This window comes from Anser anser (genome assembly GCF_964211835.1).
Source record: "Anser anser genome assembly, chromosome: 3".
Classification (NCBI taxonomy): domain Eukaryota; kingdom Metazoa; phylum Chordata; class Aves; order Anseriformes; family Anatidae; genus Anser; species Anser anser.
The window spans coordinates 21,552,761-21,578,918 of NC_139722.1; the positions used below are offsets into that span (position 1 = coordinate 21,552,761).

The window sequence follows — 26,158 nt, forward strand, 5'->3', positions numbered from 1 at the left end:
AGAATTTTCTTCCCAAATACAGAACAAGTATTCCTTTATTCTGTTTGAGCAGTAAGGTTTTATAAATATCTTACGGAAAACTTTCCCTTATACTTCACTTGGTATTGTATATTTATGTATATTGTATATTTCATATCATTTTCTATTAATATTACTCCTATCCTTACTTTATGATTTTTCTCCATACTCTTTCTTACTTTGCAACCATAGAAGTAGCATTTTTTTTTCTGCTACTAAGCTGGTTGCCCTTACAATAAATGCAGTTCTGTCCTTTCCATTCCTAAACTTTGAATCACTGGCCTACCTGTCCAATTCCATGTCTTGTACGGTGCCAAGCAGTCATGCTGCAAGAAGTTTTTTTTTGAGAGAGACAGGCTAATCATATAAGCCTTTGCAAATTATCACCAGTGACTAAGCCTTTTATGAAATTATTTGCATTCTTGATAAAAGCCTGTTTTGTTTCCCCAGACACTCGCACATTAGAACCCAACTAGCAGGCATTCAGAGAAAAAATAAAAATAATAATTAAAAAAAATGAGAACAGTTTAGATGTACAAAAACAGCTAAATAGCATGTGCATTCATATTCTTTACAGAGATGAGACATACAATAGTTCTGTCATCTGACATTCATGTATGTGAACAAGCATTTCAGAAAGTTTTGGAAACTGAGATGGATGCACTCAGAATTTGGCAGGCTCCTTGTCCCACCAGGGTCCGCAGACGTCCATCCCCCTGTTCCCCCTCACCTGCCCAGATGTGCAGCTGGCCCATCTGGCTACAGTCAGAGCTGTCTCTAAATTGGGATTTTTCCCCCAAGAACGCAACCTGTATGAATAAAATCTTCTCTTCCAGCTAATTCACCCGCTCTGGTAAGAAGTGTTTTGCCTGAACAATCCCTCCTAAGTCTGTTTAGACAGCAACAAAGCCTGTAAACTCGAGAGGAAGAACGAGAAGCTGACAATACTCTTTCTATCTCTGATCTACGGGTACGAGAGGCTGCACCTAACTTTTGTTAGATGCAGCGAGGACGTTCCAGGACGTGCGGGTCTCACCTCGTTACGCAAAAGGATTCCAGGTCCTCCGGTTTACACACCGCTAGTGAAATCTTTAGGAAAAAATCCTGCTCTGCCCAAGCTTTTGTAACAGCCAATAAACTAAAAAAATAAAAATAAAACCTGTTTAAATCAATAAATACCAATTAAGCAAAACATTTTCAGTTTGTCAAAGCTAACAAATTCTTCCCAGTACGAAAGCAACAGGTGAAGCTTTAAATCTAGGGTGTTGCAGCTTCTGAAATGGCATCATTCACTGCGTTTGGACAAATGCAGCAATTACTCCCTTGGCCATGTTCTACAATCATGTAAGTAACATCCACACAGATGGAAACAAATTCATACGATAAATAAAGAACAAAAAAAATCAAAGAGTAAGGCATTTCAGTTCAAACTAAATCTTTATTCATATGGAAAATACTATTTTTCTTTTTGCAAATGATGCTAATAAATAAAAATACTCAGAAAACTTTGCTGAGAGTTAAGTGACTCGTTACAGCCACACAAAGCTTTTAATTCCCGTTAAAACCACGCCAACAATCATGCAGATTGGCTACGAGAAAGCAATATAAACTATATTTTATTTTGTGCAATCTTATTATACAATCTTAATGCTATCTTCTTCTAAACCATTTCACATAGATTGAAATGCAATTTCAAAACAAATAGTAAGGGACATATTCTACACTTATTCCACATATGGAGCCGTGTATAGTTTAAGCCCATAAATGTATAATGTAGTTAAGCATTTTAAGAAGGTAAAAGAAAAGGGGACCCCATTCTGAAAATTCAGACTAGTTTATAACATAAGAGAAGAAAAGCTCACGCCAGTGAGTTCTCAAGACAAATACATTATCAAAGCATAACAATAAATTATATTAAATTTAATAATGTCCATCCTTAGAACGATTATTTCTGAGGAAGTATCACTTAAAAAGCACACCAAAACTTCCATCGCTAAGAGTCATACCTTAAGTTTACATATCTCAATTTCCCACTTAGATGCAATTTTGTTTTATGCTAGACTTCAGCTTTGTGAGCATGTTCTTTGTCATAAGTTTCAAAACAAACTGAAAAAATTTGCAGCTAAGCTGTGCATCAAACACATCATCAAGGTGAGAAACAGGCACTTGACAGTATAATGTGCAAGGCAAACCTTTACTGGTCACAGTAGAAACAGTTTCTTCAGGAGGGAAATTAAAAGTTCTCAGCCCACCTTTGAGAGCAAAATATCGAGGGCTGCCAGCAGATCTTTTTCTGTTCTTTTATGTCAGCACCAACATCCAAACTAAATACTAGCTCATGCCTTACCGGGTATTCCGTAAACTATAAAATGCAGCATACTTTCACCCAAGAATCCTAATTCTTTCCTATAATTAACCTCAGCATATGTACTTGCCAAAGGCAAATATGAAGTTTACTCACAGACTAAATGATGCAGTATAAATGCTAACCCTTTCTCCTCTGTTAGTTTTTTTTTTTTTTTTAATATATAACGCCAATTTTATAAATACATTTACAAGTTACGAGATCCTGTTTTGTAGCTCAAAACACCAACGTTTTTCTATACAAAATTAAGGACTATATCTTTTAACATCCTATTAAACAGAAAACAAACAAACAAACGAAAAGCCATTTTGCTTGTTTCCCTCCAGGCACATCTCAACAGGAATTTCCAAAGAATAGCTATGCAGGAGCCATAAGCCAGAAAACTACACATGAATTGGAGGAGAGAGGAGAAAGAGCGCTAAGAAAGGAATAACGTGGCAGTAACAGAAACAAGGTACAAGCTTAGAAGAAAATTGCATGCATCCCTTTTCATAAGCTTCTTGCAAAAATACATTTGCAGGATTTCCATTAAATATAAAGGTATGTGTTTCCTTCTCAAAATGCTGATTTTCTCTCCAATGGTAACTTGGTCTTCCTATTGTACTGGCCATACTGCTAGGCAGTCAACAAGTTTTCAGTTCAGTTACACCAGATTAACAATCCGGAGAGAAAAGGCTTACTGTTTGTGTTTGCTGTGGGACTTTTGGTTTTATTTTCTTCCATGAATGCTAAAGTAGCGTTTCTATCAGTCATATAAATAAAACGGAAACCAACTTTGGATCTGACATTGGCTGCACTAATAATGAGTGAGAATATGCTAGAAAGAGGCACTTTTAGTATTCTATATACACGTCAAATCCCAAGGTCAACACTTCGCCCCCTTTTACCAAAACCGAAAGCATCAGTAGCTAATAAGACAGAGCTTTATAACAAAAACGCTTCACAAGTTGTGTGCATGCACATACCTGTAATGGCTCAGTTATCCCAAAATGTCAGGGTACAGTTCAGTCACTGCTTATGGTGGGAGGGATGGGGAAAGGGCAACAGCCAGTAGGAAACGAAAAAAGCTACTGTAAAAATGAACACGTTTGCCCTTCCATAAGAAGCAATTCATCCCTAGATTCAGGACTACAGATACTGAATACCGAGATCTTATAGTCTACCCACTACTGCTTTCCAAATTTTCAATATTTTTTTATTTTTGGTATGACATGCATCTTAAAAACTGGTAAGATTTGTCAAACAACATTCACTATAAAAAAAAACTCTGGAAGACCCATTTGACCTGACTACTGGTGAAGTTCCTGTAATGGAAGGAATTACCTTAGAGTAGTATTTTCCCATTTCTTACACGGTACAGCACAGTGTGACAGTTGAGCATCTTGTGTGCACAAGCTGAAGCATATGCTGAGGCTGAAGATTTGGAAATCAGTCCACCAAGTATAAGCATTCTTCCTGCAAGCTACAGATCAGTATTCTTATTTAAAAAGGGACAGCATCAAAACTAACATTTTGAGTGACCCTCAAATACCAGGAAAAATCAGGACCTCGAGCTAGTGGAAGTTCCTACATAAGGCAGTCAAATTTACAACCAGTGTATACATTCACTAAGGAATTACTTCTTTTTTTTTTTTTTGGTAAAACCAACAATCCAACGTACTGCAGTCTGAATGTGAAATATAGGCACAAAATAGATTCTCTACTTTTTTCAGTGTGGAAAACATAGCTATTTAACAATGTAATAAGAAAATTTACTATTAGGCGAGCAAAAATTTGTAACAATCTGAATAAAACAAAGTACTGTATAAAGGTGCAATATTGAGCAGATTTGATTTTGGTTTAAACATACAAGTAAATCATGGAACCTTTCTCTTCTTATCTATAAAGTAATTCACATTACCGGTATCATTCTAGTTCTTCCCAGTTGTCAGTAAGGTTACCTTTGCTCTGACGTCTAATACTAACCAGCTTTCCAGCTGATTTGATACTCCACCTGGAACTGTTTCCTGAACTGGCCAGGTTTGTGTATTTTGTGGAGCCTTTGGTTTCATCTTCCCAGCCTGACCAGGCTGTATAGTCACTTAAAGTAGTTGCTGCGTCACTGGCAGAGTCAGCAGCAGTAATCTGTGGTGGTTCCCATCCCTCAATCTCATCTGGTTTCCTAGATTGGACATTCTGCTTTATCACCAAACTGTCCCAAAAACCTGTCTTCTTTTCTGACTTCATCTCTTCCTTTAACTTTAGGTTTGTTCTAGAAAATAATAATGATGAGGTGATTAATTTCTTCATTTAACAATGCATTCAACAGTTATTTATAACATTCAATTAATGTTTTATAGTAATAAATGCTAAAATATTGTTTAACCAAAAAGAAGCATCTTGAATTTTATCCAAAGCTAGCTCTGCATGTTCACTAAAGTAGTCAGCCACCGCTCTATGACAGCGCATCCATAACTGCTGTCTTCAGGAAAAACACCTTCCTATACACGTAAGGCTAAGCCCAGCAGAGTCTGGCAGTGATAAATCAGAACCAGGCTGAGTACGACCATTTCCTATTATAATAAACCTCACCTACCCCATAATGAATTACCTTTGGAACTGCCTTTGGAAATGTATGAAGTATTTTAGTATGCATTAGAACTATTTAGGACTTCAGCCAAAACAAAGCAAGCACCAAAACCAGAAGTACGATAGAAGCGCTATGTAAATATTCTGTCAACCACCAGCTTTGAATACTGACTCACTGTTTTCCTCGATTTCATATACCTGTTACAACCTTTCCAGTTATACCTTATGTCCTAAAATATTTGATTTACAGTATTAGGACTTAAAGAAAAAAAAATTCCTGGTATCTATAAAGTCATGCACAGTACTTTGAAAAGAAATCCCCAAATTCCCCTCCCCAAAATAAGAGAAAACAACCTTTGTGTGGTTGTTTCCCAACATAACAATTCATACTGTTTCCCAATCCACACTAATTTCTCTCCCAGAGACATTTGAAAGGGTGTTCATTCATGATAATGTTTCTTATCTCATTAAGAACTTTCAACCTGAGTTATTTCATATTTGCAGTGAGGAGCATTTAAAGTACAAAATGTCAAATATTTATGCATACGTTTATGTACCAGGTTATGTATGTAACCAACAACAGAACACAAAAGGCTGAAACACACAGCCTTCAGGGTTCAACAAGCTAAATAACAAATTGAAAGAATTACCTACGATTAGCATACAAATTCTTTAGCCTCAAATAAAACAACCACTGAAATTTTATGAATATTTCTATTAAAAGAGCTTTTTCCAATTAACAAAAGCATAACATAATGATTTCGATACTATCATATTTAAGTAGAAGCAATACCTTTAAAATACCTTTAAAATGAGTTCTTCAGTGAATTTAGCATTTTCAGAATTCTCATATTGCTAAAACCAGTCATAGACTCCAACCACTCTTCTTACATTTTGTGGCTAGAGCACTTGAAAAGTTGCATTTTTCTTTAAAAATAAACTAAACATCAGGGCATACGGTTATAAACTTAAAATACAGCCAATTTTCATAGGAATACTAAAAATCTCTTTCCACATTTATGGGAAGTCGGTTTTCATAATGCATCTGCTTTCTTCACTGGGTTATTTCATTCTTATCCTCAGCATAAATTGCAAAGGATCCTTAAAGGAATTTAGCATCTTAACACCCATAAAATTGTACAGGGAGCTTTTGGGTAATTTAATCAAACAGGCTCAAAAGGAAATGCATGTATTTGTATTCTAAATGTTTTTATATCTACATGCATGTATCTACATATATACACAAACATACTGAAGTACACGTATTTCGATGTAAAATGGAAACAAAACATACTACGGCGAAGCTTTTATTTTGCTGGAACACCTGCACTGCTGGGTAGCATGTTTCTTCCTGTCTGTAACCAAGGTAATTAGGTAGGTGGGTAAAGCCGACATGTGCTGGCTGTAACAGCGAAATAGTCGATCCTGGGAAGAGGTCTGCCTCGTCAGGAACGTGCCCTAGCCACAGCAGCAGCAGCACTGCCAAGCGAACACTTCAGCTTGTGGTGGTTTTAGGGTGCTAGGCAGCTGAACACCACAACCGCTCTCTCACTCCCCCTCCTTAGAAGAGGAGGGGAAGAAGTAAAGGAAAGAACAAGTCATGGGTTGAAATAAGGATAATTTAATTAAAGGGAAAAAAAAATATTACGGAAAGATTATTATTAATTAAACAATTTAACTAAAGAGAAAAAAGGGAAAGAGGAAAAGGGAGGGGAAAAAAAACACAAAAAACAAGTAAAGGCTATGTGGAAGTGCAGAGGAAAGAAATTACTCTCTGCTTCCCACAAATGAGCGATGCTTGACCACGTTGTTGAAGCAGGGCCTCAACGCACGTAGCCGGTGTTCGGGAGGAGGACAGACATTTTCACAACGAGAGCCCACCCCTCCTCTCTTCCTTCTTTTTCCACCTTTTATTGCTGAGTGTGACACCATATGGTATGGAATATCCCTTTGGTTGGTTTAGGTCAGCTGCCCTGGTGATGTTTCTTTTCTCACATCTTTGCCCACCCCTAGGGGGGTTAGAGAGGGTCCCGATGCTGTGCCAGCACCGCTCAGCAGCAGACACAACACTGGTGTGATACCACTGCTGTTTTAGCTACGAGTGCAGAGCACAGCACTGTATGGGCTGCTGCAGGGAAAGTTAACATCCCAGCCCGACCCAGCACACAGCTCCAACAGGGAAGGTTTGCAGAACCTGGTACAGCTACACCACTTAACCTCTTCAGGTGCAGACATGACTTCAAAGAGGAAGCAAAGCATTTAAAAAAAAGGAATTCCTAAGTTCAACTGTAATTAATCCTTAAGAGGAAAGGGAAACGTGGATGACCCTTTTACTCATAAACCTTTACTGTTCTACAGTAAAAAAAAAAAAAAAAAAAAGATGGATTACACAGCTAAATTCCCTCTTCTTTCTGACATACCTAAAAAGGTTAACAACAATATCCATCCTTTCCTAGTATAGCACGCACGTTAAACTTGCAATGAATAATTCTGAAATGCACATAAACCTTTCTCCATGATTTAAGTTTCAGGAGTCAAACACTACTGATTTTCAGTCTCCACCTTCACTGCTTTGCAGAGCTATTTTCTGTTCCAGTTTGTGTATTTTTTAGAGCAGACAGAACAATCAATTTAACTCACCCTTTGGATTTTGGCGACTTGCATCCTGCTAGCAATTGCTGTTCATCATCTTTATTGAACATAGACGTCACTTCCTTCCAGCCCCGGAAACTCGCGCCTTGAACCTATGCAGGGAAGCAGACACATCCATCAGTGTGTGTTACAGACTTCAGGCAGAGAGCGGGACTGCTTGGGTGGCAGAGAGGCAGCACCAGTCCTCCCTCTCTTGTGCTGTGCAGCTGGGAGCATGGAGGCTCTCTCATTTTGCACAAGAGTAGTTGGGTGTCTGCGGAAAGAGCCGTAGACACTTCCTACCTCTGTGTGTATCAGTAAATATGTACACAGCACTGTGATATTCCTTCAACATCTACCAATTTACAACTTCATGGTTCCTACAGTGGATCCACTAAACCTTTAAGACGTACTTCCACCACTTATTTATTTGTGATTTCCAAAGAAAACACTGCCAGAATAATCCATATAACAGCATCCATGTCCAAGCAGAACATATTTTGCTAATATGTGGTACCACAGAGTCTGGAGTCAAAACATATTTTTGGAGTACCCCTCCTTGGAGATCTTCAAAAGCCACCTGGACACGGGCCTGGGCACCCTGCTCTGGGTGGCCCTGCTTGAGCAGGGGTTGGACCAGATGCCTCCAGAGGTCCTCCCAACCTCAGCCATTCTGTGATTCTCTAAAAACTCACTGTGCAAAGCCTAGCGGACATAAAATGGACTATGCTGAAAGAACCCCGAGATGTGCAACAGTAAAACTGCCTACCACATTTAAGCCTCCTGTTCTAGATCTGCCCCCACTGGTGCTGGCACTCGGAAGCATCTTTCCACTCAACTGAAGAGGAGTGTACAGCTCACTCCCGGTAGTCTTCCCAGTGGTACCATACTACAGAATGCAAACCTAAGCAAAGGCAGGGGTGAAATACTTCTCTCCTAGTATAAGAAGCCTTCTTCTAGCTGCTAAACTATTGAAGACCGTGATCTTTCTTTTTGACCATGACTGTCATGCAACTGTCACCTACTGAAAAAAAATCTGCAAAACAGCCTGCTGCAATCCTTACAGCTGCAATAGTTCCTACTGTACCTGCTGGTAGGTACAACTCAGGAAAGAGATCTTGAAGCCACCATTCGCTGAAACCATTAGTTTGACATGCAGCAGCTTCAACAGTTTTGCAAAGTTATGCAAAATATGAAAATACACCACGGATATAGCCTTAAAGTATCAAGCCACTTGTAGAAGTTCTTTTATTTTTATGATGTAACTGTCTACACAAAACTCAAAAGTAGTACTCCTACAATTTTCAGTCTCTAAACATAGCTGACTAGCTCATATTCTCAAACTTTAGAAGTACTTTTTCCATGAGTCAGTGGACACGTGTCCACTGCTCTGAAGTTCACAGGATCACAGAGTCCTTAAGGCTGATCTCTGGAGATCGTCCATCTAACTACACTGCTCAAAGCAGGGTCAGCTTGAGCTGGTTGCCCAGGATTTCGAACATCTCCACAGGTGGAGACATCACAACCTCTGGGCAGCCTGTTACAAAGCTTGACCGCACTCAGGGTGAGAGCCTATTTTGTTTAAATGGAATTTCTTCCATTTTAATTTGTGCTCACTGCCTCTTGCACATTCACTGGACACCACTGAGAAGAGTCTGGTTCCATAATCTTCATACTCTTCCTGCTGCAGAAGGTACCTGCAGAAACCTCTCTTGTTGCCCTTTCTTTCCCTTATCAGATGTATCTTTAAGCAGGCTTTGGCATTCCTAACCCCATCCCTGCATGCTCAGACAATGTCTTTATTTCACCCCCAACACTTGAACCTTCTGCCAGGTCCTGAACACTTCCTTTTTATGCTTCTTTTCAGGAGCATCCCGTTCATCCACACAGGCCTTCTGCCTGTCACCTTTGCTTCTTTCCCTGGTTGACAGGATAGACTACTCTTGAGCTTGGAGGAGGTGATGTTTGAAAATCTAAGCTGACTGACAACATTAGAATAGCACTGAGTGTACAGTCAAAACTCCAAGTAAAAATTTATAAACAAAACAAGTAGACAAGTGAAAGGTCCGTAAGAGACTGCAGAGAAAACAGAGCACAACTAAGGACTACAATGCTAACACCAGATGTTAAAAAGTCTAAGCCTTTAGAGGACCAGGTTGGATGCTGCAGCCTAGCATTTTTCAAAAATGCCAATGAGAAACTTCTCAAGATGCCATTTCAGTATTGTATGAAGCATGATTACAGACTGGTCTCATGCTTATTTGACTATGAGAGCACAGAGTACCCCAATCAGAACAGCCACTAATAAACTTTCTCCCTTATCTTCCACTTTAGGTCATGAAAATCTGCAGCACAATACCCCGTGCAATCACCTAAAAGGATCAGTAGAAGTGAAATACAGATGTAAATTAAACCATCAATTGGCAGACTACTGCAAAACCATCATTATCTTCTGTCCAAATAGGCATCTACAGGTCTCAAGCCCAGAGCACAGATTCTTCCCCTTCAGCAGAGTAAGTTCCAGCTTATGAAGTACTTTCTTTACCATGAAAAAGCTGCCATTTAATTAGTGTGTCTTTTGAAACTGGAGTACAAGTAGTCACTTCTAGAACATCGTGTAAAGGATGCAGTCTGTCTATCCCTGGTCCAACTGTCTGCTGTTTCTCCCCCTCACTCCCATTCCCTCCGCTTTGCCGACGCTTCAGTATCACTGCCCATCTGTCAGACTCCTGGAGAGAAGTTTCACAAGATGGCAGATCTGGTCTACCAGACACTGCTGCTGGAAAGGGTAGACCCAGTCCATTACCTGCTCACATTTGTACTGCCTTCCTTATGCCATGGTTTGGTACTGCGGGAACCAGTTCGACTCACCAAGCCAGCAGAAACCCAGGTCATTCAGCTTTTGCATTCTTCTGGGTTAATGGTAAGAATCAGCTCATTAAAAGATGTCGGATCACCAGCGAACATGGAGATTAGGGGCAACAGAAATTTCTTTTTGTAGCAGCAACTACTCTATCAATTCAAGCACCCTTTGAAAATTGCGGTCATCTTTCTTCCACACAGCCTTGTACGTACAGCGTGGCTTCCCCAAACTCACCCCCGTCGGTTCATTCTACAGACTCAACCCTTACAGTAAGGTTTTCCTGCTTTGCTGCCCATATTGACACAAGCAAATCAAATATGTATAAACAAATGTCTACCTACAAACTTAATATATCAAGTACATCAGAAAGGGATAGGTCCCTTAAGATGGAAGTCTCCTGTAAACTTGAGAGACATTACTACAAATTAATGACTTTAAGTATACCACTTTTAACCATGCCAACAAATTCAGAAGATTGACACATCTCTCAGCCTCCCATATGAGGTAGACAGGCAATGAGTATTACATGAACAATCAAAGAATCCACTGGGAAACAGCAAAGCACCACTAAGATGACTTTTCAGTTAATTTTCCTGTCAAAAGCACATAATTCATAATTAAAGCTCCGCTAGATGGCAAGAAGGTTCATGAAAAATTAAGCTAAAAGGTGACAAATATGGAATACTAATAGTTGGTCATTCAGAGAAGTTGAAGAGTCCTAAAAGCAAACTGAAAAAGTATGTTGCAAAAAATGTATCTTTACATACAGATGAACACATACTGAAGAAGACAACTGTAAATTTAACTGAAAGCAGCTAAATGTACAAGAACACGCTGCTGAGGAGTGGGGGGAGAAGTGTAGAATTCAATCAAGTCAAAGAACAGTAGGAAGGATCCGGGATATTCTGTTAGAGGTTTATGATAAATGGTTAACATTTCATAGCAAGTGATTAGAGTATGTTTGAATATGACTCTAAAATGGTAGTGCTTTATGAAAGGGTACTAGCACTTGCAGTTCTGGTTAGACTTCTCGGTTTCTTGACTGCTGACCAACAAGGCACAGAAGTCACTCTCCGTGGGCTACAACAAGCCGCATGTCAAGAGCCTTAGCAACCAAAAAGAGCAATTTTGAGCTCTGTATACCTGCAGTGAGAATCAGCATGTTCAATGCCATTGTGTAGTTAAGCAGCTAATCCCTAAAAAGTCTCTGCTCAGCATGTACGAAATGAGATTTCCAGAAATTTATATTTTGGCCAAGTTTTAGCAGACCTTCACAAATATTTTCACACAGGATTGACAACTGGTGCAAAATCCTTCAGCAAAGTAGAGACACTCCACAAAATACTTGCAGATTTTTTTTATTTTTTTTTTTTTATGTAAACAAGAAGAATGGATTTTTCTCCCAACCTTGACTGAGAAGAAACAACTGTTTGTTCTGCAGCTTCCCTCCCTCCTCCCCCTGGCAAAAAGAGGCGAAAATTAAAAGCCAGAGCTGGAATTTTCCATATAAGTACTTTACAGTTCAATAAAGTTACAACTAAGTGTTTTATAATAAAAAATGTCAATCAATAATAAAAAATGTCAATCAGCTTTAATTAAAGAAGTGTTGTTCCCACATTATAGGAAGCCTATTCATAACATGCAAGAACTCAAATAACAAAGAATTCAAAATGGAAAAAAACACCCCCCACCCCTCAAAATTTGTCTCCCAGACATCAAAGCAATTAGAGAGGGAAAATTTCTCAACTCTGCTGGAGTACAGGCTAACAATTACTCTCTTCTGGGGTGCACAAGTTGAAAGGCTGGAATTCGGCCCCACTGGATTTCCCAGCATCTCCAGTTCTGTTATTAGCGATTGAATTTGTTTCTCAAGAACACAATTTGCCTCTTTTCAACAGCTGTCCTAATAACAATGGTAGGCGATGCCCCCATGCTTGTAACTCCAGACCTCAGCACTTAGGTTGGCCCCAAGATGAGCTTAGCCAAGGCCCAAGGGGCAGCAGCGACGTGGACAGGGGTTCCAGCTTCAGCATTTCCCAGCGCACCACCTGAGGGTTCACAGCTCCTCAGATGAGAGGCCACGAGGCTTTCTAACTAGCTATGCCCACCCTTCAGGTGAGCTGTGAAGAGGGAAGGAGACAACTTTAGTGTTAGAGACAGCGTGTGCTTGCTACCAGGCAGGCAGCTTCCTGCACGAGCAAAACCAAGGCCATTTTGCAACCCACATCTCCATCCACGAGGACCAGCTCCCACTTGCGCACCTTCAAACCTAGGTCAGAGGCTTTTCTCTGGGAATGGGAACTGGTCTAAAAGTCAGGCTTTAAGATCCCATAAAGGTTATCTCCCAAAGGGGCAGACATACCAAGCTCGCTTCTCTTTTCCTCAAGAGCTTCATTGTTCTTCACTGTGCTGTTTCAACATGGAGACTGCTTTATTCATGAAACACACATACTGAAAAGGCCACACATATAATTCACCAGCCTTTTATTAACATATTAAAGATTTCAGAAGTTGTGGGACACCACTGTACCGACAGCTTCTAAGAAGACAGAACAACCAAATGAAATACAGAAGTGCTTTCAGAAACAACAATAAAGAAACAGAAGATGTGAAGGATAAGAAGCTTTTTTTGTGAATACATTTTTAAGACAAGGGGATTTTGCTTTACAACAGAAAAACACTGCAGCTCAGTGGTTTGCCTGAGGACTTTTTTTTTTTTTTTTTTGGAAATCAAAACACACTCTTAGCAAGACTTCCTGAATAACTAAGAAATGGACAAAAAAGTTCCAAGAAAAATTAGATTAATGTTAAGATTCTTCTCCTTAACATACATCATCACCTATAATAAAATAAACAGTAGTTTATGTTTCCATAAAAAAGACTAAATTTTTTTTCTAAAAAGCAGAAAAAGATATAGTACAATTACACTTCCATTTTCAGTGAAAAATCATGCTGCATCTGAAGTAGAACAAGAAAGAAGTAACAGAGGCAGATGTTCACTTTATACATATTAATGTGAAGTCTTCTGTTACTCTAATGAAACTATTTTTAAATGCTTTTCTCTATACCTATGGAATTTCAAAACAAGCTCTAGCATATCATAACAACTTCCAGTTCTTTCATCTTCTACCAATGTATTTTAAGAACATAAAAAAAAAGTCTTGGACACACATCAAGGGAAAAAAATAAAATAAAAAATTAACTCAAATGCCTACTTTTCTGAAAGAGATAGAAGATAAAGTCTTTAATCTCTTGTGGTCAGAGAGACAGTTCATTTACAAGTATAACTGAATACATACCAAAATTTCACCTACTACTTGTGTTTTCAACACCTGTTACAGCTAATATTTAGTACTTCCTTAGATTTCACTTTAGTTATTCCCGTGGATTCTTATTTTCGCTTTGCTTTTTAATATATGTGACAGAACAAAAATGGTTAAGGTACTTTTTTTTTTTCTTTCCCTAATAACAAAAGGAAATAAAGCAGCTTTCTAATTAACTACTACACTGCTATTATCACTTGAATGAAAAATCCACAACAGGATGAGGAAGGATCAAACATAATTATAAAATCATCAATAAAGTACATAAATATCCCCCTTAATTCAAGATGTACACGATAAACAGGTGAGTTCCTAACACACACAGAGTGAACTATGTATGACATAAAGCATGTTACACTTCCGAAAAGCATTACAGGTATTTATTTACCTTTGTTGCAAGTTGTGATACTGAAGACGGAACTTCATCATGAAGAAACTGGTCTTTATTCTCAAAAAAAAAAGAAAAGGGGGGGGGGAAAAAAGATAAAAAAAGAAAGGCCCACAGTTAGTTTCAGCTGGACAATCAGCAGTAACATATTTTATAGTATTCGTGAATGCTTTTATTCTATTCAACCCATCGTAATAGAAAATTGACAAAATATGATTGCAATGCAGAACAAAGCGAAGACCACTACTAACATACAAAACGTTATCAAACCTCCATCTAGAATGATGAAAAATGCTGTACCAGAAGTAAAAACGCAGAATCAAACCCCTACAAAACCAAAGAAAAATAAAAATAAAATGCCCAAAGGAGAGCTCAAATATACCCTCATACAATAATGATTTCCACACAATTAACATTTAAAATTTTAATTTGAATCTTACATTACGAGTTGTGTCTATATATTTTGGATCTACATTCAGCTATGAACACTGTCATAGGTGGTGGTCTATGCAGTGCCTATAGGCTGGAGTGGGGCATGTTCTAAGACATTTCACATTAAAAAGCATTACATTTCCTTAACTAACAGGCAAACCTTTGCCCACATTCCTTTCTCCTCGATTTTTAACTCAAGATTTCTGAACAAAACCAGAGTACTGAAGATGGCACTGAAGGCAATTCAATTAGGCAACGTTTCTGTCCATTTCTGAATTGCATTGGTATCTCAGCGCACTGAAGCCATCATACTATCAACAGCTTCCTCAAGACAGGACAAGATCAGTACCAGGAATACTTTATGGGCCAAAGAAAGATATGTGGGGCACAGTATACAGGAATTACATGATTTTCAATATTTTCAGTTTGTGTTTTAATGAGAAGTTTTTATATATATATATATATATATATATATATATATGCAAATAGTCCCCAAGTACAGAATAAGAACAGCAATCTATAACTTAAATTATTTAACTGCAATTCCAAAGAAAACTGACAAAAATTACAACAGAACAGTTTGTGGAAAGCATCTTTGAAGTGACAGTTCCCCAGAATCCCCTGCAGTTACTTCTGTCCATTTTTTTTTCTTACATCAGCCTAATACTGCTTCAAAAACCAAATCTGAGCAACTCCCTTCTTTTCAACTAAGCAAATGCTAAGGAGTTGATATGCTCAGTGTTTTTAAGGTAACTCCGTATAAACAAAAGCACAGACCTCTGCACGCACACATGCCAAGACACACAAAACGCCCAGCTCCATGACCGCGGTCACTTTGCATCTTCAGCATTGGGCAGAGGTGAGGCAGCCTGCAGGAGAAGCAGCAGCTATTTCTTGTCATGCCCAGATCCATCAGCTTCCTCTCTGAGGGACCACTTTCAGATCCCACGTGATTTTTTTCATGATATTAGGCAATAGTTCATATTATCCAAGGGACAAGGATGGCGTCGGGAGCATTTCTAGAAGCAGCACAAAGACTGTCACACTACAGCTCAGCAGTAACTCTACACTGGAAATCACGATCTGCAGACAGATAGCTTGACTTGTTGGGGCAGAACACAAAGTCAGGAACTCCTATAATCATCCAAAATGAGAATATTGCTTCCCGGAGACCTCACCAAGTTATTTAACTTCTGGATTTCAGCCAGCTGTCTTTGACACAGGAAGGTATTATTGTAGACGGGATACCAAACATGACAAAGTTCACATCTGTGCACAACTCTAAAATTAAACTACCTTTTTTTTTTTTTTTTTTAATTTAAAAAGCAAATCACTGGGTCATTGGCAATGTTTCAACAGGAAATGCTGCCAAAAAAATGCAAAAGTTTTCTCGTTTCTCCTTAACACTGTCACCTCCCATTCTTTTGGATGAGGTCACAAACACGTCCTTAACGTGACGGTATCTCTGCTCTGGCACAGGGTTAAGAGCTAGAGAATATTTCATCTCATTTGTCCAAATTTTTACCAAAAAGAATAGAGAAGCCTCCATGAAATGGTAAGAGGAAAAATGATTTCAGACATCCAGAGCTGGCAGAGCCGCCAGCTGCAACAAGCACAAACCCCATCTCCAGAACAGACACGTTCGCACCTTCCAGAGGAAGGACACCTCTCACTTCCACTCGTCCAGCTCTGCAAACACCTTAGGAATGATTTTAAAAACATGACAGAGCATGGAGAAAAGATCAAGTGTGAAGGTACACAGCCTCCAGCAAGCCAGAGCATGAGGAAACACAAGTGTGAAGCAGCTTCCACAGCAAGCACCTCGTGGGGCTAGGGAGGCACCGTCAAACTGGAACGTCACCTTTGAGAAAAGTTGTAATTCACAATAAACAGTTGAAAATAAAAAAGTAGCAACCTTTTTGTGCAAGTGTGAGAGCTAGGGCTGTGTGTCTGTTAATACATCTGTGTGTTACTGCTCGTGGGCACGCAACGCGCCTCTCCTGTGGGCTGAGGCAGGAGCTGACAGCAGTGGCACGCACGCACGGCAGAGCTGTGTGTCGGAGGACAACGCCAAGTTAAACGATATGAAAGAGACAAAAAGATATGAAAACCTCAAGAAAACAACTGGCGAGAATCAACTGCCTAAAATATATGTCTCAGGGGCGGAAGACCCACCAAGAGGCCAGGGACCCCTGCAGAGGGTCGGGATCTTTTCAGACCCCTTGCCTAGGGGAAGAGTTGGCCAACTGGTGCGCATCTGACGTCCATCCGCACGTCCCACGTGCTCGCAGTAACTCGCAACTGAAACCAATCGAGTTTCAATCAACCAGCGCCAGTAGGTTTGAATTTAACCATCTCAGAGAGACGTGACTTCTACACGCTTTCTGGAAGACCTCTGGCTAGGGAGAGCAGACGGAAGCATGGCAAGAAGAAAGCGTGGTGGGAGCACCAGCACGTTGGGAGACAGCCACAGCACATGCTGACTTGTGTGGCTTCATTTAATTTTCCTTTTTTCTTTTTTTTCCCCCCCCTCCCCTAAGGGGAGGACTGAATGTACAGGTATTTGTAAAGAATGAAGATCAGCTTGCTTTATGGCACTGCATAATGAACACTGACCCTGTGAACATTTACAAGCTACCCCAGCGTGTTTTAGTCTAAGTGGTTTACAATTATGACCATTCATTTTCTACCTTAACTTAAAAGAAAGACGTGGACTACATTATAGCGTGTGGTAATGAAATAGGCAACTTAATGCTAAGGCGAGTGGGAAATGCTGATCAACTTGAACAGCCTTCCAGTTCTGGCACGGGAAGGCTGGTATGCACAGCGTGTTTTCCTAAGGAAACAAGCGCCCTTTTGTTGGACATGCTGCAAACCATAAGGTACTCAAGGGATTAATTCAACTAGCACACAAACCTTTTTGTACAGAGATCAAAATCGTAATCTACTTCCCTCAGCTCCCTTTGTGGTAAAGTAATTAATTAGTCTCTTTAGATCGTTCGCTTTAATAACTCAGTCCGAGATGAGAAACGCTGGACATCAAATAGTTAAGGCAAATAATAGCATCACCTCACCCTGCATGCCCTTCTCTTGCTCTAGCACATGAAAAGGCACATTATCGATTTTCTTTACCCAGTTGTGGAGCCTCCCTACCATACACATACTAGTCGTCAAAGCTGAAGGCACGTAAGGATAAACAAGCCATTATTTTAAAAGTCGGTCTTTTTGGTGCAAATTATTGCCCTCCTACTGACCTGCTACATCCCCACGCCTACCACCACATCTCATCAAGTACCAAGTGTAATTTAAAGGCCAGGTTATCGTGCCCATAAGTGCAAATTAGAGTATGAACCACAAATGTACAGCTTAAGTGGAAAAACAAAACAAAACAAAACGCAAGCACCACCTGAAGAGATACGTGCCGGAGCAGAATTTAACCCAACTCCCAGTATTCCACAACCCCCAAAGCAGTTCAGCAATAGGAGACGGCGAAGAAGCAAAAAACAAAAAATCACCCAGCAGATCACACACCTGAAAGTTAACCTCTGAAGCTGGAAAGATTCCCAAAGCACTGACTACAAACCAAGAGGAGAACAGCTTTGTAGACATGCCCGGCCAGAGACGGCGGGCTCACGCTGAGAGAAGCGGATCACAGCACCAGATCGCTATCTCAAACTGCAGCTAACAAAAGCACCAGTTTCCTTGGGCTGGGGCACCACTTTGCTGCAACATCAAATGAAACAGAGACTAAAGCAGGTTATTAATGCCAAAGTTGCTCCGCTTATCTAATGTGGGATCTGAATCAAAACCAATGCAAATTGCTCTCCGGCGTAGGTAAGGAGGAAGTTATCAGCAGATAACTGTGGTGTTGGGACGCGTTTTCTCTGCTGTGCATAAACACACCTGGAAAATTCAGTGTGTGGATACCCGCTTTCCACCCAGTAATGAAACTGAAGCAACCGTGATCATGTTTAGACGGACGGAAAAGCAGCTATGCTATTTTCTATGTACTCTTAACACAGCTGAGGGATAAAACTGCACTGTTTTAAAACTGAATCCGATAAAACCGAACCCGAACGCTCACCCAACACCGAACGTGCCCTCCGAGGAAGCGAGGTTTGCAGGCTGGGCAGCTGGAGGATGCACTCCTCGGTCACGCACAGCTTTCTTTCACACAAGGCAGAGTGTTCCCAACTCCCATGCCGAACCGTGAATTTCCTCTGCTCCTTTCTAGCAGAGCAAGTCTAGATTAAGATCGAGACCGCTTCATTAGTGCTGTCCGTATTTCATCTGCTGCTACATCTCACTCTTCCATTTCTGTGTCCCCAAAGCAAGCGAATGAACAAAACCAACCACCTGGGCAGCTGGTGCAAACTGAAAATTAATATCACCAAAGAAAAATCTTAAACCAGGCATTTCTCAAGAACTCCTTGATATTTTAAACTGTTTTATCTCCTCTCTGCAGAACACGTTGGTGCTCCCAACGGCTCACCAAACTTAGAAAAGCTCCCCCCATTACAACAGCCACCAGCCTCAACGCCACTGTGGCTGATGGCGACAGTGACTCCCACCCCGCGAGCCTCCTCCGCCACTCGGGGGCAAAATGGAAAGTAATTCGTCCACAAAGAAAACATCAAAACTAAGCCTGTTAAAGAAGTATACCTTCAGCTGTTAGTTCACTGCTCCTTGTTCCACGCCACTGACTTTAAGAGGTCCGGGTGACTATTTCGGATACGGCAGACATCCCATCCAACGTGTCCTAAGATGCTTTCTTCCCCCTGGTCCCAGCCTGCTGTAATGAACTATTATCCTCCACATTGACTGGGAGATGAAAAACAGATTTCCTATCTTTTCACCTTTTAAATTACTATTAAAACCGCAAAAATCCAAACAAAGATGATGTCTTCTCCTTCAGCATCCACAGCTGTCAAAAGCTTGTTTAGCATTTTCACAAACCGTTTCATTCAACCATTTATTCCTCAGTTATTGCTTTGCATTCCTTCACATTTTAAAACAGAATATCTAGATTATTTCCATATTTTTTCCTGTCAATTGATACAAATGGCAAGAGTTACTGGAGAAGATTGATTTCCGAATATAAGTATTTACATAAGAATACTTTTGTAGTTGGGCATTTTATCAGCATTACAAAAAGAAATATTAGAGCAGCAGATGCCTGTGCTCGGTGTTTTTACATCAATGCAGGAGGTTATTCCATTAGCTGTTCACATTATCGTGTATCTCCGTAATAAGTCATTATAATACATCTTACTCAGACTTTGCTTCTCATAACAGTTTTGGAAGGATGTCATTAAACACCTTAAAAGTAATTCAAAAAACTGAGCTCATTAAAAATTTACTTTTGCCCCACTTTAAATATTAAAAATGTGCTTCAAGAACTGCAAACAACTGTATTAAGACAGAAATGACGTGAGTGTCAAAGCCGAAATGAAGAAGGTCAGATAATCAATTTGACTCGAATTGCCACAACGATTTGAATATTCCAATGAAGTTTTCCATTTTAATGATGTTTCTGACTGGAAATTTCTCTGACAGTCATTTTTTTAACAGTTTGTCCATACCAGGATTTCGTATTTGCTGTTTTCTGATCCAGAAAACGGACCAACCGGTGGTAGCTCAAAAGACATTATCTGACATACAATTTTTTTTATTCAGTCACGCATGGCATTTGCAATTAAATTACACATCCCCCCAGAAAAAGCTCTTGCATGAGTAATGGCAGTATTTCCATAGTATAGCTTCTGCAAAACAGGTTGAAGGCTTTATTTTTGGTTATACCGCAAAGACACTGCTTCCCTCTGAGATGCTGCCTTCCTCTCCGCTTGGAGAAATGGAAAATCTCCATCACCTCTGCTGGCAACGCCACAGCCCCGGCCTTGTGCAGCCTGACAAAACACTTCTAGTAAGGCAAGGGAAGAAACTGTAGCCTTGTTTTACTGGTAAAGATTGAAGTGCATCAACTCTTTCTCAGGAAGAACGGTACTTTAGTTTGTTTGTACGTTAATGGCACACGACCCCCGCACCTCCAGGAAAGCATGGCTTTAGCAACCTTGCAAAGCCATGTGAAGATACAGCAAACAGCTTCGGGATGGTGGATCTCCAGAAACAACGTGGAGGAGCAGGCCATGGCCGAAGGGGATAGATAATTCTGCGCCAGGCTCGCAGGGGCGCAGACAGACCGGGTGACGACAAACTGAGGCTGTCACGGCTGGTAAGGCAGAACCGGCACGAGGAAAGATACAGCAAGTGGTAAAAGTGCCAAATGGGCGAGGGGAAGGGGACGCGCTAAGAAAACCCTTGAAAGCACGGCCAGAAATCTGAACGTGAATGTCCTGAGACGAAGGGAGGCCAGCTGAAGAAACTGAAGCAGGAGGATGAGGATGATGGCAGCTTGATGCCGTAAGCAGCAGCACGAGTATCAGCGATGGGACTTACACGAACTGGGGGACAGGGGAAATGCAGCAGAGGTATTAGGGGCTGAAGGGGAAGTAATCACCATCAGGATGGGAAGTGGGGGTCTGTGCAAGAATTTCAGCTGTCTAGACAGAAAGAAAAATAATAGCAATTAAAAAAAAAAAAAGCTGACCTGGACTATACAGAGGAAGCAGCGGTAAAGTATTGGGCATGAATTCTCTTTTGAGCAATGGATGTAAACCACAGACAGCCTTCAGCTTACAGGCTTCGCTGAGAGAAAAGGAGGGACGCTGACGTTGCCTGCAGCAGGAGGCCACCAGAAAATGGGTGCCTTGGAGGACTTCTGGCAGCATGAATAGACACGGGGCAGGAGGCGAGAAGCAGCAGCCCTGAGCAGGGTCAGTGGTGTGAGGCTGATGGGAGAAATCAGAAAGTGAGGTACCTCAGAACTGGAAAAAAATAAATAGAAAAGAGAGCCCAAAGCCCCACAAGACACTGCCAGCTCCGCAGGGCTCCATGACGGCCATGAGAAAGATGAAGGATCCAGTCAAGAAGCTGCTGAAGGATGAACGCGACCAGGAGGAGGAAAAGCAAGAAAGGCTGGCCAAGGGAGAGCCTTCGCTGCCGGGCCCACAATCTAATGTTCAAGAATGATGACAGAATACAGGTGATGGATGTCAGCCAGGAAAATGTCACCGAAATGTCACAAGAACAACTCTGATGAAAAGAAAAAGCAGGCTAGCATAGAAGAGAACGTATAAAGGAATTAAAAGAGTACTGCAGGCAAAGCCTGAGATGCATTTAAAAGGTTAGGAAGCGAAGGGAAGACATTGGCTGGATTAACATTTACTACTTTTTTAATTAAAAAACAAACACTGCCACCACCACCACCACCCCTTATTCAGTGCTCTAGCAGACCCCACGAAACGCTGCGCAGCTCCCACCCATTCCTTCGGGGCCCGTCTGAGTTCGCCTCAGCCCGAGATGAAAGCTGGTACTAAAACCGTACGGAGCCTCAAACGCCTTAATTAAAACAGATAACTAAAGATCTGCATACCCAGCTTTGAGACATCCCCTGAGCAAGTCTAAACAAAACTCAGCATCAAACGCGTCTTCGCACATATTCCCTTTGAATACGACCAAAAATACAATCGGAGGAGAGGGGGTCAAGGCTAAGGATCCGAAACATTTCACAGGAAAGGCAACACTGCCAAAAACCACAGGCAGTTTAGCCTGATACCCACCTGCCACCCTCACACACAGATATTTTCTACAGCTGGGCACCATTTTACGTAAGAGTTGCAAGGGGTATCGACACATCATTGACATCTCCGAGGGCTGATTAGATTACAGCAGGCTTTAATCAAGGAGAACTCAGCAGGACTGCCAAAACATCGCCTTGCAGAAGTCACAACCAAACATTTTTCCCATTCCAGAAATACAGCTACAGTTCGAAACATAATGAGCATACTCCAAACTGGATGCAAGTTTGGCATGCATCACCGCAAGTTCCAAGCGTATTTTGGGAGAGAAACACAAGAGCCACATTAATTTCATTTTATACACGTGTACTATTTACATGTATTAAGTTGCCTTCTTGCATTAATTGTAACTCTAGCCAATAAAGAACCTTCACCGCATAAACGTAAAATATTTATGCTCGGGAGCATAAATTAAATTTAACTTCTATGATTCAGTCTAAAACTGTTTGATCTAAGAAAAAATATACAATTCACACACTCGTGCACAAGTACAGTTTCAGAACTCACTTGTCTTTCTTATCTCAGGAAGCAGCTTACTATTTTAAAGAAGTGTTAACAATTCAATACACTTCAATGTATGCAGAAACTCCTGCTGAAAAGTGGCTAAAGGCTGACAGTTCCCTCCCACTGCAATTTTCATCTTCTGAAATTTGTTTTTGTTCTCCCCTGGAACAAAATCAAACTGCTCTGTAATCCAAAAACCCAGAACCATCAAAACTTCTGGTTTTAGATAAATACTAAGCTTTCCTATTTAAGAAAGTGAGCTTACAAACTTCTACAAGTTCAAATGTCTGCTTGAGTAAGCCCAGACCAGCCTTCCATATCTAAATACGATTACTAAAATTTCTGTGCAGCAACAAAGTTTGTTGTTTTTTCAGTTTCTGTAGCCTAAATCTCTGTTGCTGTCTGCCACTGCAATGTCCTAATTATGAGGTTGTACAGAGAGAACTCCTTCACTCTTCCTCAGCTTTGAGCAAACAGCATACAGCAGCACAAATCAGTCACAACGTGATGATGACAATTAGTCTTCTGCTTTACCAAATGACAGATCAGAACAGAACCTAGAGGAAATGAAATCAAGCAGTAAACTTCTGCCCAAAATCTAATGCTGGGCCTTCTTAATTCACTAAAAAGCACTCCAGCGAATTATTTAGAGCTTGCCCTAGAGACAGAAAACCGGGGAAGCCCTGGTTGCTTTCCTCCTTGATGAGGAAATCCTTCATTCATAGCTCGGGCAGGCTGTGCCACCACAACTTCAGCAGGGCAGAGGGGGCTGAGAGTTTCTCCTGCAGGGCTACGGCAGCAGACCGTGGCATCACGACCGTCCCCCAGGGCACAGCCCTAAGCAATGCACAGCCCATGGCTGAATCCCCCTGCACTCTGCTGCGTCCCACTCCCTTGTGGGATCTGGGAGCAAAACCAGGTCCTGATGAAATGTCAAAAACTGCAAAGACCCATGAACCAGCTACAAGCTGAGCAAGTACGTTACCTTACTTTCCCCTTGAGACCCAAGCCGTGTTTTAGAAATACTGTACCTACATCCGACCTAGATGTTGCCTTTGGTAGATCAACAAGAATTAAAATGTTAATCAGGTGATCCTGGTTTTCCATATAGTCCAACATGCCTTAAAGTTTATTTAAACTCTACAATAACTACTTAAAAAAAAAAATTTAATTCTGAATTTAAAAATGAAGCAGACTTGACTCAGACAAAACAACTAATAGCTTATGGTCTTCATGACAGCTTCTGGGCTAATCTAGGCTACAGCCTTGCTAACTTTCCTGAATCATTTGTCTTCAAGAATATTTCATTTAGTGCCTGGGAATGATTTATTTTCCACTGCCATCTCCTACACCAAAAAAAGCATCTTTTATTTCAGAGCCATTGGGAGCAGACACTGCTGGGAGGAGGAATGGAGTTTTATGAAAATTGATGAAAACTCAAACCTTTTGGACGAGAAATGATTGCCATTATAGTTTGAGACCTCCTGCTAATGAAGGAGAAGTCCATGCTGGTGAAGACAACAGGACAGGGCAAAATCAAACAAACCCCAAACAAGCCTCTGTTGCTAAAGCTGAGGACAAAATAATGGCAGAATTGTCAGGATGAAAGGCTGAAGAATCACCTGCTGATTTGGGGGAGCTAAGGTCAGCAGCCTCAGAGGGGTTTGGGGGTATTTGTGCGTGCAGAAGAGAAGCAGCGAGTAGTCCATGGGATTCCCTGGAAGCATTTGGTTGGCTTTGGTGGAGGAGACAAGGAGGCAGGAGGTAAGCAAGCCCAGGAGGGCTGTGGACAGCAAACCAGCAGCTTAGTGAAAGCGGGGGAAGTTTACAAGCATCTGAGGATAGGAACCACGGAAGGAGTGAGGGGAAATGTGCGATGAGAGGCTGCAGGAGACAAATAGGGCCACCTCCAACCCCACAGCCCCCTTCACCCCTTGAAGGGATCTCTGAAATGAGTCTCCGAAATGAAACTCCTCCTGCTACAGGAGATCCTGATTGTCTACGTGCATCTTCACAGCTGCTGTCAAACAGGCAGCAGGGGACAGGGCTCCTGTGGCCACAGCGCAGGAGAGAGGCCGAGGCTGGGCAGCAGCGGGGCTCACACAGCTGATGTGGGCTTCTGAGGGAGTAACTGCTGGAAATGGGGGAGGCTGCTCCTCACTGGCAGCCAGCACCCCGAAACTCGGGCAGAGGATGGCTGTGCAGGTTCCCTCCAGCTCTCCCAGCGAGGCAGGGCCCAGGGTGGGTTTCCGCAGACCCCAGCCCTGGGACGTGCCCGGGGCCAGCCCGGTGCCGACATACAGCCGGTCCTGCCAGAGGGCTGAACCCGCCGGCTTAACGCTGGGTGCAGGCTGGATGCTTCCACGTAAGCTCACGGCCAGCGAAGGGCACCCGGCGGCTCCCACCCACAGCTACACCCCCAAAAAACGCCGCCCCTGCCCCAAACTTCGCCGCACGCACCTGCAAAGCCGGGACCCGGCCGGGGCGGTGCCAGCCCAGGGCCCGGCGGGGGAAAACTGATTACTCATGTGGCCGGAGGGCCGGGCAGCGCAGGGCTCCGAGACCCCAAACCCGTCCCCGTCCCCGTCCCGGTCCCGGTCCCGGTCCCGGTCCCGGTCCCCTACCTGCGGGGCCGCGAAGGCGGCGGCGGGCGGGGGCGGCGGCGGGGGTCCGCGGGGCCGCGCCTCGTCCTCCTCGGGGGAGTCGTCCAGGAGAACTTTGCTGCTCTTGTTCAGCTTCCACATGGCGGGCGAGGGAGGGGAGGCGGCCGGCCGAGGAGGGGAAGGGGTGAGCCGGGAGGTGGCTCCGGGCCCGGCCGCGCTGTCAGCCCCGGGGCCGGAGGAGGAGCGCTGCCTGCCGGGGCCCGGAGCCCGGAGCCCGCCCCCAGCCCCGGCCTGGCCCCGGCCCCTCCCGGCGGCCGGAGGGAGGGGAGGGGAGGGGACGGGAGCGCCCCGCCGTGCCCCGCCGCCCCTCCTCACCTGCCGCCTCTCCCCGCCGCCGCTGCCATGTTGGCGGAGGGAGGATGGCGGACGGCGAAGGAGGGAGCCGAGCGGGGCTCTGCCGTCGCCGCGGTAACCGGGCCCGGACAGCGCCGGGAGAGCGCGGCCGAGGGGGCACGGCCGGCTCCTGGCCCCCCGCACCGGGCCGGAGAGGGACCCGGGGGGGGACGGGAACACGCCGAGGTGGCGGGGCCGGGCCCGGATGCTCCCGTCTTCCTCCCGCGGCAGTCACCCTGCACCCACCTGCCCCATCTCACTGCTCCACAACACTGACCCTACACCCACCTGCCCCATCTCACTGCCCCACAGCAGTCACCCTACACCTGCCTACCCCACAGCACTGACCCTGTACCCCTACCTGCCCCATCTC

At 42.6% G+C, this 26,158-nt stretch overlaps 1 protein-coding gene across 2 annotated transcripts; it reads right to left on the reverse strand.

The window, feature by feature from the left end:
- Positions 1–1,441: 1,441 nt before the first annotated feature.
- On the reverse strand, positions 1,442–25,940 carry TDRP (testis development related protein). Of its 2 annotated transcripts, XM_083830421.1 has the most exons (4): positions 25,414–25,932; positions 14,157–14,216; positions 7,592–7,695; positions 1,442–4,634 (listed from the first exon to the last, which is right to left on the reverse strand). In XM_083830421.1, exons 1-4 carry the CDS (start codon positions 25,531–25,533, stop codon positions 4,289–4,291), a joined length of 630 nt encoding a protein of 209 aa, XP_083686547.1. In that variant the 5' UTR covers positions 25,534–25,932; the 3' UTR covers positions 1,442–4,288. The 2 variants fall into 2 exon arrangements, with proteins under 2 accessions (XP_083686547.1, XP_083686546.1); XM_083830420.1 differs by lacking the exon at positions 14,157–14,216 and having other exon boundaries at positions 25,414–25,940.
- Between the last annotated feature and the right edge of the window lie 218 nt (positions 25,941–26,158).

What these genes read in the sequence shown, in the direction of transcription:
- TDRP (XM_083830421.1), bottom strand. Translation starts at nt 25,533, where the DNA reads ATGTGGAAGCTGAACAAGAGCAGCAAAGTTCTCCTGGACGACTCCCCC. An exon ending in CCGCCTTCGCGGCCCCGCAG is followed by an intron (nt 14,217 to 25,413) that starts GTAGGGGACCGG and finishes TTTTTTTTTGAG; the next exon opens with AATAAAGACCAGTTTCTTCA. An exon ending in TATCACAACTTGCAACAAAG is followed by an intron (nt 7,696 to 14,156) that starts GTAAATAAATAC and finishes TTCCCTGCATAG; the next exon opens with GTTCAAGGCGCGAGTTTCCG.